The sequence below is a fragment of the Taeniopygia guttata genome, chromosome 1A (assembly GCF_048771995.1).
Source record: "Taeniopygia guttata chromosome 1A, bTaeGut7.mat, whole genome shotgun sequence".
In the NCBI taxonomy this organism is placed as follows: Eukaryota; Metazoa; Chordata; class Aves; order Passeriformes; family Estrildidae; genus Taeniopygia; species Taeniopygia guttata.
Window position 1 is genome coordinate 55,895,862 of NC_133025.1, and position 13,786 is coordinate 55,909,647.

General features: G+C 41.0%; 1 protein-coding gene across 3 annotated transcripts in view; it reads right to left on the reverse strand.

The window, feature by feature from the left end:
- Window positions 1-358: 358 nt before the first annotated feature.
- The window catches only part of PKP2 (plakophilin 2), a 38,403-nt gene continuing 24,975 nt past the window's right edge, over window positions 359-13,786 (reverse strand). For 2 of the 3 annotated variants that reach the window (XM_072923525.1, XM_072923526.1), the window contains exons 7-13: window positions 10,301-10,418; window positions 8,636-8,797; window positions 8,052-8,225; window positions 7,321-7,474; window positions 5,623-5,812; window positions 4,544-4,631; window positions 1,998-2,972 (exon numbers count right to left, since the gene is read on the reverse strand). In XM_072923525.1, coding sequence (XP_072779626.1) covers window positions 2,904-2,972; window positions 4,544-4,631; window positions 5,623-5,812; window positions 7,321-7,474; window positions 8,052-8,225; window positions 8,636-8,797; window positions 10,301-10,418 — 955 coding nt within the window. In that variant the 3' untranslated portion in view covers window positions 1,998-2,903. Of the gene's footprint in view, window positions 2,973-4,543; window positions 4,632-5,622; window positions 5,813-7,320; window positions 7,475-8,051; window positions 8,226-8,635; window positions 8,798-10,300; window positions 10,419-13,786 lie in introns of all 3 variants that reach the window. The other variant, XM_030263292.4, reaches the window with a different exon arrangement.

Genomic DNA, 13,786 nt, shown 5'->3' on the forward strand with positions numbered 1-13,786 from the left:
CCCAGGTCCAAGACTATGGTGAGGATGATTTAATTATTTTTGAGATCTCCAGTGGCCCACGGTGAAGTTTACTGGAAAATACCTATTAAAGAGAGGTGAAAACAGCAGATTCTGGGTGGTTTGATAGGTCAGCAAAACTGGACAAAGAAATGATTTGCAGGAGGCCTCTGATGCCAACAGGAGCATTACACAGCTTGCCTTCAGTAACACTGTGCTGTTGTAGGAAAGTCTAAGTCTCCATATCTAGATTTAATTTAAAAACGAGTTTGCCCTTTTGAAGGAAGAGCTGAGGCTTAAAAATACATTTGCTGTGTCCCAGCCAAGTAGGTTCACTAACAACAAAAAGACCAAAGACAGGTTTTTTGCATTAGAGAGAGCACTTTATTATTTCTCTGCTTTGTTTTCTTTGGAGTCCTGCTGAAATGTTTTTGATTGCACACAAGTAGGAGGCCAGTTGTAATAAGGCGTGTCTCATGTTTCTCATGTTGCTGCCAGGTCTGAGATAATTCTTAGTGACTTTTGAACACTGCTTTGATTTTAAAGGGGCACTATCATAGATTCATTTCAGTTGAAAAAGACCTTTAAAATCACTGCATCAATGGAAACAACCCAAAAACTCTGCATTTCCTTTTTAAGGACATCTTACTGAGAGGTACACATATATTTAAAAGTACCCAACACCATTGCTTGTTTTGTTTCTTAAATAGCATGTCAGTTTAATAAGACTAAATGCATGAGCATTTCTAAAAGCTCTCTTGATTTTTTTAGACTGCAATTCTTCATTCCTATTCTAGTCTGTATTCAGGTTTACTCCTTCTTTATTAATTTTGCCTGCCACTTCTTTTGGGCAATAAAAGGAGACTTGTCCAGGTTTGCTGGTATTCATTCTTTCATGGCACAAGCAGAGTAACTTGGGTTAACAAGTTAGAAGAGAAAGTTGGATTTTAATTGTCTGTTTTCTATCATATTTGAAAAAGTTATAAAAACAATTCCCTCAACATGTGGTGCTGTAAGTTCCCTTCCCCCATGTTGTTTTTGGACCTGCAGTATTTTGAATATGACATCCTACAAAAAATAACAGTATTTTTAAAACCTCCTACTGGAGTGCATTTGATTTGAGTTATTCAAAGCAAATGTGGAGGGCTAACAGCCCTCTGAAAAGGATCAGTGACAGGAAAGCAGCGTTGTTTGCTTCCATCCCCGGGGCACATTGTGTCCTGTGTGCACATGTGGGACTTTCTGGGACTCCTTGGAGAACTGTGGGCATCTGCCAGCAGCATTTAGCTCCCAGATATCCAGAAATATGTTTGGACATGGTGCAGTGGTACAACCCACTGGTTCTAAATTTCTGGTAGGAGCCAGACCTTTAGCTAGGAGTATTGAAATGAAGAGGTGTGGTGACCTTCCCTGTGAAGTCCCTACTCAAGGATTTTGCATCTCCTTCTGGACAAGAGCAGCTATTCAGCAGTGAGGGTACAGGATGGGCTCTGTTGGAGCAGCAGGGCTTGTAAATACACATGACAAAACATCCATATTGCCATAAAGGTAGCTCACCTCCCCTGATTTCAGAAGAGTAATGCCAGATCACATCTGCTGATAACCCAATATTTATATAAGAATTTCCTGCTGGTTTAATGGACAGTCTAACCCCTGGTTTTTTTTTTTTTTTTTTTTTTTTTTTGTGGTTTTTTTTTTTGTGTGTGTTTTTTGGGTTTTTTTTGTTTGTTTTAGTTTTGTTTTTTTGGGGTTTTTTTTAAGTGCTTCTTTAGCATCTTGAGCATCATATAATGAAAACCTGATCCTTCAGGTCCTCCTGAATTTTTTTCCCCTCCTGTCACCTATTCCACATGTGCAGGCACAGTCCCAAAGTTATCACATTGCATGTAATTGCTGTAGGGAGGATGATCATTTCGAGTAAGAGAATATGAAGCAGGATCAGGTGAATTCCTTAATCAGCACAGAGCCCAGCCTCTTGTGTGTGTCTGTTACTTCAAAAGTAAAGGCAAGACTCCACTCCCTTTATTGTATATAGATTATCAACAGAATTGTTTTGAAATTGCAATTTTCTTAAAATAATCACTGAAACACCCACAAATAATTTCTCCACCAACTAGCAAAGAATGATGAGCTTAAGTTCAGCCCAAAGTGTCTGAACCACAGTACCTTAAACCTAGTGGTTCTGGTTAAAATCCTTTCTGAACACAGTTGTAAAATGCAACAGCCACATGAGGGAGGATGAGAGGAGCAAGGGATGGTAAGATCTATGTGAAATCAGTTTTGCTGCTGTTGCTGATGAAATCTCAAAGGAAAGAGGCTTAAGAATCAGTGAGTCCATGAAAAAAAGCAATACAAAAATAGTAATTTTAACTTCATTGGTGCTTTTATAATTCATGTAGTGAAACAGCTTCTTGTGTATACTCATAGAGTCTGAAGATTCTTATTTAGCTGTGTGAAGAAACAAAAGAGTGAAAAACAACTAAGTTCTGAGCAGTGCACTTGATGCTTACCCACTGTAAAAAACTTCTGGTATAAAATAGTCTGAAAAGAATTTGCTGCCAACCAGCACTTCAAAGTCCTCTGTATGGAACAAAGGCAGTCATCTGGAGCTCTGACTAGTGGTAAATGTGGATGAAACTTCACCTCAGACGTCCTGGAGAATCCATCTTTGGTTATTCTTGTATTGAAATTTGTATAGATGTTGATGTACTGATGTTGTCAGTGACAAGGAGGTGATTAGGATTAAAAACTCAAAAAAGCTACTCTCTGGCCACTCGAGTCTTTCTAGAAAACCAGCCCCTTTTTTCCTGAGATACTTTGTGGTTCGTGATGCTGACACCAACCCTCTGAAGATGGTTACATTGGCTGCTGTATGGACTCTGTCTTCCCTAGTGCTGTGCTCTGACTCAATCTTTCAGTGAGTTGTAGGCTCTTGTGGTCCGGCTGTTGATGAAATCTGCCTTCTTGAAGTCGGCCTTTGGAATAGACAGAAACAGAAGAGACAGAACAGTTCATTATCTTCAGTGCGATTCTGCAAGGCAAGGCTGGTCCAGCTGCCCAAAAGCTGAATGAGGAGCCATGGTGGGGGTCTAGGCAGAGTCCTGAGCAGCCACAGAGACAGAACAGGCTCCTTTAGTCCAGGGTAGATAAGAGGATAATTGGAATTGCTGAACTCTCTCCACTGACTGTACCAGAAGCCTGTTCTTCCAGCTCAGCTCTACAGACTCCTAACTTTTAGGTGACTTAATAGCTGAGATTAACCTAGCTGAGATTACTCTAGCTGAGATTAACCTGTCAGAACAAAGAACACAGGGCAATGCCAAAATGACTCAGAATTTTATCAATTTTATATGCTCAAGTGGTTTCTGTGGCTTATTAGACTAAAGTGTCAAAAATGTCTGGCCATTAGGTGGTTCTGAAGGTTTCAGTGCCATACCTTGGTGTCTCTAAGGGACCAAATTTGCATAGGAAGAGCAGATAATCAGCATTTATGAAAACCATGTCTGACAAATGTGTCCTATAGACTTTCCCAAATTACCACCTATAGACTTTCCCAAACTACCAGTAAATTCATAAAATTCATGCCATCAGGGATATTGCTGTATGGTGAATTCAGGAATGCAGTTGTAAAAAACACCAGAGACGACTACTTAAGAATTTATATGGCACAATAGCCTTATTCTGGAACACAGATTTCGGGTTTGTGGGGTAGTACTGCTAAGTGTGATGCAACACTGGTAAAGTTTATGCTAAGAAAGTTTTTTGGAGCAAATTTCAATGAAAAAAAATCTACAAAGAGAAACAGCTGAATAATAAATGCTAACAGCTTGCTTGAGAACTTGGAACAGTTTTAGGTTATAGGGAATTTGAAGTGACAAATTCTGAACAGCAAACACACAAGGACTGAAAACAGTTTGAGATACAGGGTGAAGTAGGTAGGTGGAAGTTACCTCAGCTGTGGGTTGAAAAAGCAGGCACAGAGCTGCAGAAGAACCAAACTGGTTTGTGGCAGACTCATGCTGGTCATTTTTTTGTTTGATCTGACTATGGCAGTAAATGTTTGCCAAGACCTTTCCCAGGGCCTAGGTTTTGTCTGACTAGAGCTGACAGCTGGGCTGGCAGGCTGTGCAAACAGGGAGAACCGAGGTGCTCTGGTTCTGAAGCAGGAAGCTGCCTTGCCCTGCCCTTGTTTTGGCTGCCACCGTGGTTCCTCTGTGCCAGGCTGGTTCAGCCAGTGTGGATGGGCACCTGCCCTGCATCACTTCCCACCACCCGACTCTTCTGGCAGGCAGCAGCAATGCTTTTGACAAGCTTTGCCAGTGGATATAAAACCACAGGGGGAAAGAACATGAACATGAGAAGCAAAAATTAAGGCCATGCATTACTTACACAGGCTTATCTACATGTAAATAAGGAAACCAAATTCAGGGACAACTCGAATCCTATAATAAGTTGATTGTTAAACGTATAGGAGTGCTAAGGGCCCCAGAGGACAAATGAAAGGGTTCTAGGTCTCAAGGAACAGATTATTTTACTTTGTGCTTACCTTTTTGTAGGCACTGTGGAGATCAGTGTGTGACCACAGGGAGTAGAGGAGGACTGAAGCAGCCCTGCTGGCTTTGCTGAACATATTGCTGCCATTTTGCAAGAAGAATGATAAAACATATTTAAATTCCCACATCATAATCATGGTGCATGCACAGACCTCAGCGAACATAACCTCACAGCATTTGTTTTATCTAAATGCTGGTTTGCCACCCTTTAGGTATTGTAGCATGTTTCAGGCTGTCCTTATTACTGAAACAAATGAAATTTATCTCCCTGCTCCATTCATTTTTCAAATTTAGGGAGAAATCAAGTGCTCTGTAGCCTACATCTAACAGCAGCTATCATACTGTGCATTTTCAGCTGAGGAAAATAACCTCAGCGCAACAACCATTTGAAAGAAACTTTCCAGTAGGTAAAATCTCTGGTTAGTTAGACAGGATTTAAACTATTCAGGTCCTCATGAGGCCTCCTATACTGAGATTGATTTCCTCTTTCATTTTGTAGAGAGAGCAAGGCAAACAGAATAATTACTCGTATTTTTAAAACATTAATTATCTTTGGAGTAAATATTGATTGCACTTGTTTACATATTAAAGAACAATTAAATTCTGTTCTCTAAAATTCCAACATATTATTTAAAAAATCTATTATTATTATTAAAATCTGTTCCCTAAAATGCCAGCATGTTATTTTTACCTACAGATCTATAAGTTCTGTGAAGTGTATCCCTGCACTTTATTGCTAAAGTTTATCAGGGCTGTGTTACAATGAACAGGAAAGACATTTTGGGTACAGATGAGATCTGATGATCAGTCACTACATATATATCAGAATACAAATAATGTGGTGCAGCTGTCTTCTGAGGAGTTATTTAAAATGCTGGGACCCGGTGAGTTTAGCTATGGATGGGAGAGTTGTCTCAAGAGATCTTTCTGTATTTCCCCATCAGTGCAACTCCATTCACACCCCTTGTTTGGGCTGTCCTGTACCTTGAGCTGAAGCGTTTTTCCCCCCTGGGTGGCAGAGGCTGCAGTTCATTTTTTGCCTGGAGAAGGAGGGAGGCTGGTGGAGCCTTACCTGTCATTCATGCTGATGGCAATGACCTTGGGCAGGCCCTGGGCGCTGAGGAGCAGCCGGGCGTTGTGCGAGCTGCGCTGGGTCAGGTTGAACAGGGTGTAGCAGATGGACGCCGTGGTGTCACAGGCAGCCTCGCAGCCTGCCACACACTCGGGCAGGGCTGACACCAAATCAGGCAGAACTTCTCTGGCTGCAAGGTGCAAGAGGGACAAGCAGCTCCATTACCAACAGGGGCAGATTTGCCCCATTCCTCCCATTCTCCCCCAGCAGGGAGCTGTGTGCTCCCACCCTGGACTCGTGGCTTCCTACCTGCATTGCATCCCCACAGGCCAGGTGAAGCTGCACCCACACTGCACAGGACAGCCTGCAACTTGCCTCATGCACAGCCCATAAGCAGCTCATGTGCTGGACTGAACTCAGCAGAAATGTGCCAGCTGCAGGCTCCCACTTCCCTCTTAGAGATATTTTATATTAAATTTATCTCCATTTGATATGGAGGTTCGTTTTGCTTGGTAAATTTGGATAAATGTGGGTTCATTTTGTTGGATAAATTCAGACCCTTATAATCTAGAAAACAATGTGCCCTCTCAAATGTTTTCCTTTGGCCAAAGTTTTTCTTTTTGAAATTTGACCTGAATTCACACATGCTTTCAGTCAATCAAAAAAACAGCTTTTGACAGAGAAAATGTTCACCTGAATTTCCCCAGTCCTCTCTGTTATGGGTAGAGCAAAGAAACAACTGTGAATGTGCAAGATGAAGCACTCGCCCCCAAAGCTTTACGCTATTGTCTTTCCCTCACTCTCATAAATTATGTTTTCCTGATGACATCCCAACTTCTTATCAGTTTAATTTCTTCTTTTTCAGGGGGATTTACCACCTGTAATTGTTAACACCATATGGATTATCCCTTTGAAAACAGCCCAACAATGTTATGTATTTTCATAACATTAATAGGGAATGTTCTTTAAGGCTCAAACAAGGCCCAGGAGACTGTTCTGCAGAATTCTGGAGGTTCATCTGCCCCATGAGCCATCTGTATACCTGCAATTTCCCCTTTTTACCCTGGTGGGAACACAAAAAGGACAACAAATTATATGAATACATTTTATCCTGTCAGTAGGAAAAAGTCTTAAATACACAATAAATTGAAATGAGAATACTCAGAATAGAAATGGCTTTTCTTTAGAAATGAGATAATTTAAAAAGAATTAACTATTTTTTCTATAGCATCTTATAGCTTCCATTCTCAAAAAAATTTTGCAGCAAAACTGTGTGGGCTGCAAACTTCTAAAGCTTTGTGCCTAATAAGAGAGAATCTGATCTTTGCTAGAAGAATTAGAGATGTTCTGTGATCTCTTGCAAAGCATTATGCAGCTGTGGCAGCACAGAACTCAGCAATCACCTTCCTTTACCCTGTTTTGAGCAGAGGAAAAACTCCCTCTTCAAATCTGTGTAGAATTTACTTCAGTGATGTATTTTTGAAAGTCACAACAATGGAAGTACCCGAAGAGGAATACCCAATATAGTGAAAACTTTGTTTAGGCAAAACTCTTTATTTTAAGCCCTGTACAGAGACTGCAAGTATCCAGTGAAAAACCTACTCACAGATCAGGGTTTTTTTTCACGCATTTCTGTTTTTTTCAAAGCAGGAAACTTTGATGTGAAGAGAGCAGAGCAAGCTGTCAGTCTTTGCTCACCTATGTCGTTTTGCAGGGAGGTGTTTCGGGACAGGTTCCTGAGCAGTGAGACCGCTGTCCTCTTCACGGCGGGGTGGCTGACGTGCAGCATAGCTCGGATACCTGGCAGCCCATTTGCCTTCTGAACAACAGTCCGGGCCACTGCGAATGGCATCTGTGGAAAGGCACTTCTGTGTCATTGCCACGAGTGCAGAGCCTCAGAAAAAGCCACACACAGCCAGCTCTCTGCAGCAGTTTAAGCATATTTAAAATAGTTTTAAGCCAGAGTTACCTATGAGTTGCAACAGGAAAGGGAGGTGATAAAAAAGAAGTTGCAAGCCTTTTTTCTCCCAGGTGCTCTTTGGTTAGTTCCTCAGACAGACATCATTAGTTTCCTTAACACAAATGTGATCTGCTGTTGTGTCAGAGCCCTCTTCTCTCCACAGGACTGTCTTCCACAAAATGAGTTTTTTATTGCTTTTAACATCTGCTCATCCCTCACTGTGTAATGAATTAGCAAACTCCACACATGGAGATGCACACAGAGGGAGAAGAAGCAGACCCCACTATCTGCCAAGCAAGGAAAAGCAGCACTGCTGGTTATGACTTTCCCTTCAATGTTCATTTTCCTTCACCATGTCAGTGAGCCAGTGACTTGTCAGTACTTATTTGAGCTCAGCTGCACTGCAGCCCTGAACTCAATGCATTCATATCCAGAACTAAATGAAAAGAAAAGGAAAAAACTGACTTACTGGTCCATTGCCAGCTGTGAGGTTCTGGAGAGCTCCCAGGGATGCCTCTTGGGTGTAGTTTCTGGTACTCTTTGCTATTAAGGAGAGGTATATCCTAATCAGTGTAGAATGCCAGAGCGATTCAACACCTTTGGGATTGCTCTTTTCCTCAGGAAGCGGGGTGTCCTGCTGCTTCTAAACATGTCAACAGATCAAGCCTTTAGAAACAGTGACCTCCATAGCTTAATGCACCACAAGCTGAACTGGCCACTTTGTAACTCTGCATGACCAGGTTATTTGGAGACTGTCCAGTTCTGAGCTCAAATAATAATGTGCAAAATTTCAGTATTTAATGATAGTGGCCAGTCCATCCAGTGGAGTATTCCTCAACTATTAAAACATTTGCTATGTCAGTGCCATCAGCAGCAGCTGAACAAGAGAATTTGTGTCAAGAAGGACTACCAATAAATTTGCATTTTTGGGGCAAGGAAATGTCACTCTACCAGATACATCAGTAACAGACTGTTAATTAGATTACAGCCTTATTCTTCAGAGGTTGCTACAAGTTATTAACCAAATTAGATGTAACAGTTCATGTACTTTACCTCTTTTACTTTTCTGCTCCGTGTTCCAAAACAGCCTGGTGTTTTATCATTGTTAGAAATATTTCTTCTTTGCACATATATGCTCTGGGCATAGCTCTCAGGGAGCTCTAGCTCTAGCTGGTAGGAAAGATTGTGAAGAATACACACACAGTTCTCTGTGGCCTAAAATAACAAAAGAATAGAAATTGAAAACTGTGGCATGTGTTGAAGGGACATGTACAGACACGGGAAGAGATTTAGTTTTTGCATCTTCAGTAACTGACTGCAGAGTTTCTGATGCCTGATGGAAGAGCCAGGCTTCACGCCAGTGATCCACCAGCCTGCTTTTACACTGAGAAATGGAACATGCCCCGGGATGTTCCTGAGCCCAGCGGGCAGCTGGCACACGGGGTGCATTGGGAGTGGGGTGCATGCCTGCTGGAAACACTCCCGGGACATTACAGCTCCTGAACTGTGCCTGGGAATTGTTTGGGCGAGCGCTGCTCGACAGAATTGTGCCAATAAATGTTTAAGGGCTTAGGAGTAAAGATGGTCATGTACACACCTCACCATAGCATCAGCAAGAGGAAAGCTTTTTATCTTCCCCAAGGGGGAAGCATTTTTCTGTGGTGGAATGCTTTTTAAAATAAAACATTCCTTCCTGAACATGGCTAAGGTCAGGTCTGCAATTTCTCAGTGATGAGTCTAGTGGCAAATAGCTTTGTTACCAGTTGCTCCTCTTTTGAAAGTCAAAAAGGAATGAGTGGTTTTAAGACAAAGTGCAGCAGGGAGCTACTGGCACACATGTAATGTGCTGGATTCTCCCTGAAGCTAATGGCACTGGATACAGGGAGATGGGGAAGCTCAAGGAACTAATCCTAGAACAGAGCTATAGATGTGCAGTAATTACCACTACACAGCACAAGTTATGGCAGGCCCACCAGAAGTGCCTTACAGGCTGCAGCTCATGCCAGTGACAGCTGCTCTTCTCACCCAGCTTCACCCAGCTGAAAGACAAGCCTCTGCTCCAAGAACCTGTGTTCAGGGTTCACCTGCACTCAGTGAGGGGAGGAAGAGTGGGAGAAACTGGCACCTGCAGGTATCCACTGGCTTCAGCTTAGGCAACAAAGAAAAAAAGTGCAGCTTTTCTTTCCCCTGAAATAACTTAGGGAAATTATTTCTATTCTAAAAGATGTAAGATCCTTAATCACACTGCCACCCAAAGGGATTTAGGTTCTTCATTTCCTAAGGGGTATTAAATATACAGGAGAGTAGCATTAAATACATAGGAGAGTAACCAGATTTATTTTTTAAGCTTCTAGCTAGCTGAGACAACCAAAAAGGCAACATCTAACTCTTTTGTGTTTCAGCATTTCTGAAAGCTGTGATTTTATCTCACCAAAAAAAAAAAAAAAAAAAAGGTACATGTGTTTCTACCTTTCTCTCTGGAGATTCTGAAAATGTTTTCCCAGTGCTGAGTTATACTATTCTTTTAGATTGCAAGATAAAAAATACTTCAAAAAGCTTCTTACTGAACTTTCATCTTTGGTGGCAGTTTTAAAAGCCCTGGAAATAAATTTTGCAATTGCATCGCAGCTGTTACTGAACACTGGTTTCTAAACAACAACAGAAAAATGTGCACTTGGCAATTTCCCTTGGGAAAACACTTTTCATCTCAAAGAGTACCTTGTCATTGGGCTCATGGTCTGCAATAGCTCCTTGGATATAATACACAAGAGAATCAATCAAGCCCTCACATTCTCTCATCTTCTTCCTTCCTTCTGGGCCAGCAGAGCTCATGTTTCTGTGCAGGAAAAAATATGTTGGGGAGAGGAGATTTAGTCAAAGGTATTTTCTTGTGCTCCTTTGAAAAACTTTTCCAGATAAATCTTAAAGATACTGAAGTTCAGGTTGACTGCTTCTTTTCTTCAGAGGTATAAGACAATCTGAGCCTCTCTTAGATAAAACTTTCAGTCCCAGACAGAAACAATATTCCAGGGAAACAAACCGCCGTGTTTGGACGGATAAGGTAAGATCTGACTCAAATTTTCATCTCAAAGTTGACTCAATCACTTTTAAGCAGTCAAAAAAAAAAAAAACAAACCCAAAAAACTTTTTTTTTTCCCTATTCTATTTTCAGTTATAATTTTAATATTTAGGATGGGGAAAATATCGGAGGAGAGATACCTGTAAAGATTTCCATGCACACAGATGTCCTTTAGAATTAATTTACTTACACCTTGATCCACAATGACCCATCAACAGGCACATGGTCTGAGAGTTTTAGCAGCATCTCCACATTCACATGCAAAGACTCAATCTTTGCCTGGCTTTCAAGAAACATTTGCTGTGCTTTGTAGTAAACCAAATACAACTTACAAATTAATTACAAAACTGATTTAAAAACTCTTGAAAAACCAAACACACACTTGCTGCTTGAAGCTGCTTGGCTCTAAACAAGCTGCTGATTTCCATGTAAGAAACAACACTTATAGTTTTGGGGTATAATTATTTTTACAACTCAGCAAAATCTGAATTATGAAATACCAGAATTATAAATCCAAGCCTTTTTCTTTTTTGACTCCTGCAGCTCTGCTGGACAAAAGACTGCACATTCAAGCTTCTTTGTTTGAAATAACATTAAATATCAGCCAATGCCAATCTTAGCGTCCATCAAAACAGAGAGGGACATGCTCCTTTAGATAGTTTCAGGTTGCTTATTTTGCATGCTTACTTTGCCCACTAAAAATTACAATGTTTACAATTTTACTAATGACAAAGTCAGTAAGGTTTAAGCTTTCCTGTGGCTTATGACTGTAAAATGAATGTAGCATTTTATACACTGTCATTTTACTTCTACTAAATTTTTTTTCCCTCTGGGAAGTACATGTTCAGGTTACATACTAAGCACTCTAATTACAATTTTTCTTTAGGTCATCATGTTAACGATGTCTCTATTTATGAGTTCATTTATTCTCTCATGGAATTATATATCATAGAATCAATATTCAGATCCCACAACATGACCTACTATAGCAATCCCTTTGGAATTTAATTTTACCTATATATGTCACATTCAAAGCATGTCACCCTTTCCCATGCTTATGCTGACAGAAGTGTACACGTTACAGCCCTTCTGGTGCATAGCAAAAATAGTTTCTGGGGCACACAGACTAAAAATACTGCCAAAGATAAGTGTGGAATTTCCCTTGCCAAAGACACTTCAGCTGATGCAGTGTTTTGTTTTGTCCCACATATTCTAAAACCCCCTCAACTTCTTACAACAGATCCTGCTGAATGCTTGTGCAAGGAGAAGCCATGCCCTGGCCTTGCTGTCAGCATGAACAGAGTAAAGAGCTTTTCTAGCTCAGGAGGCAGAAAAGAGCCCAAATTAGGGGCACTGTCCTGTTCTGCAAGGGAAATTAATTCCTGGGCTCTGCTTCATTAAGAAGTTGATGCTCATCCAGAGACAGGTATCAGTGTGTGTCTGTGTGCACACATGGTTACTCATTACTCCACCTTTCCCTGCTTCCTTAGGATGACAATGTGGACTGGGAAGGGAAGAGCTCCTGCTCTCCCACTCCTTCAGACATTGCTGAAAGCACTTTACTCAAGAGGGTCAGAGAAGAGCATTTCAGGCAAAACCTCAGCTGACAGCTTAAATTTGTTTGCTGATTGAAGCTTGAGAAATTCCAGGAGATAAAAATATTATTAGACTGGTAAAAAAAAAAGGAAATATTTCTGAAAAGTGTAGTAGAAATGCAAATTAAAGGGTTTTTTTTGTTTGTTTTTTGCTTTTTGGTTTTTTTTTTTAACAATGGAGACATTTTGCTTAAGAGAATTTCAAAACTGACTTCATCTTGGCTTCCTAAGATTTGAGGTTCCTGCTGAAATGCCAGCCTCTGAGCTCAGGAGCTGGATGTGATTGTAGTGGAGTTCCAGGAGGCCCTGAAACACTCAGTGCTTGCAATGTGAGGAGAAGGGAGCCTTAGGGAGATTGCCACTTGTGAGGATGCTCTCCTCTGAACGACTCAGAATTTACAATTTGGCAGCACCCACCTATGAATAATCCCTGACTTTGGGCATGCATAGCTGTGGCAATCTTGGTGATATGCTCAAATGGTGCCATTTGCTGATCTGTCTGCACGTTTATCTCATCTTGCGTTTACTGTTTCTGCCCCTCCTGCACACATGCATGGTGCAACTACATCTGTAATCAAAATAGCTCTTTGCACACAGTCCTGTGGTGAAGATCAGCTAATTTCCTGTTGGGAAATGTTATTTTGATGCAGAGTTGTGAGGTAAATACAAAGAAATTCAAGGCAGTAAAACCAAGCATGACTTGAAGGAAACAGAATGATGATAATAAATGTTCAATTAGCAGATAAATGGCACCAAATGAAAGGGATACTCCCTCTAAGCCAACACTGAGTCACACACTGACTGTTGGAAAAGGTTTTTGAACTGCTGTGAATGGTCCATGTAACTGATAAGAAGGATTTTGCTCCTGGGACTCATTCTGCTAAAACTGGTAATGTGAATTTAATTCAATTACCAAAACAGCATTTTGGGAAATTCTATTCCTTTCCTGCCATGCACAGTTCAAAAATTCCTCAAGGAGGTAAAGGTATCTGAGATCTACTTGGTAACTAGATGTGCCAGGCTTCACGCTGCTTGTTGGAAGTAGCAAAATTCCTTTCAGGAATTGGAGGAGCAGATAAACTGAAGAAGAGGCAAGAGGAGATAAGAATGGATAGAAATAAACTTAAAGGAATGGCAATGCTATGCAAGAGGCCTTGGTTCAAAGATCTATTATCATCAGTCACTTGTTTTACTCTCTCTCTTAGAAGCTGCCATTGTAAGTCCAAGCTTTTCAACACACAGGGAGAGCTTTGGCTTCATGTCTCTCCAGAGTAAATGAAAGCAGATGTTTTTGCAGCCTCCCAGGCTGCAATGATACAATTTCCTCCAGACAGAGCTTTCTACTGTCCTTGTGGGTAACTGTGTAATTCAGAAGGAGATCAGATAGGAGCTGGGACAGACAAACTGTGAAAAATAATAATGAAAAAGGAAGGATGACTTTTATTTTACTGGGTGAGACGAGAGAAGTTAGCTGACTATCCTGGAAATGGTTGTGTAGAAAGTGTTGAAAAACTAGAATACATAGGGGCA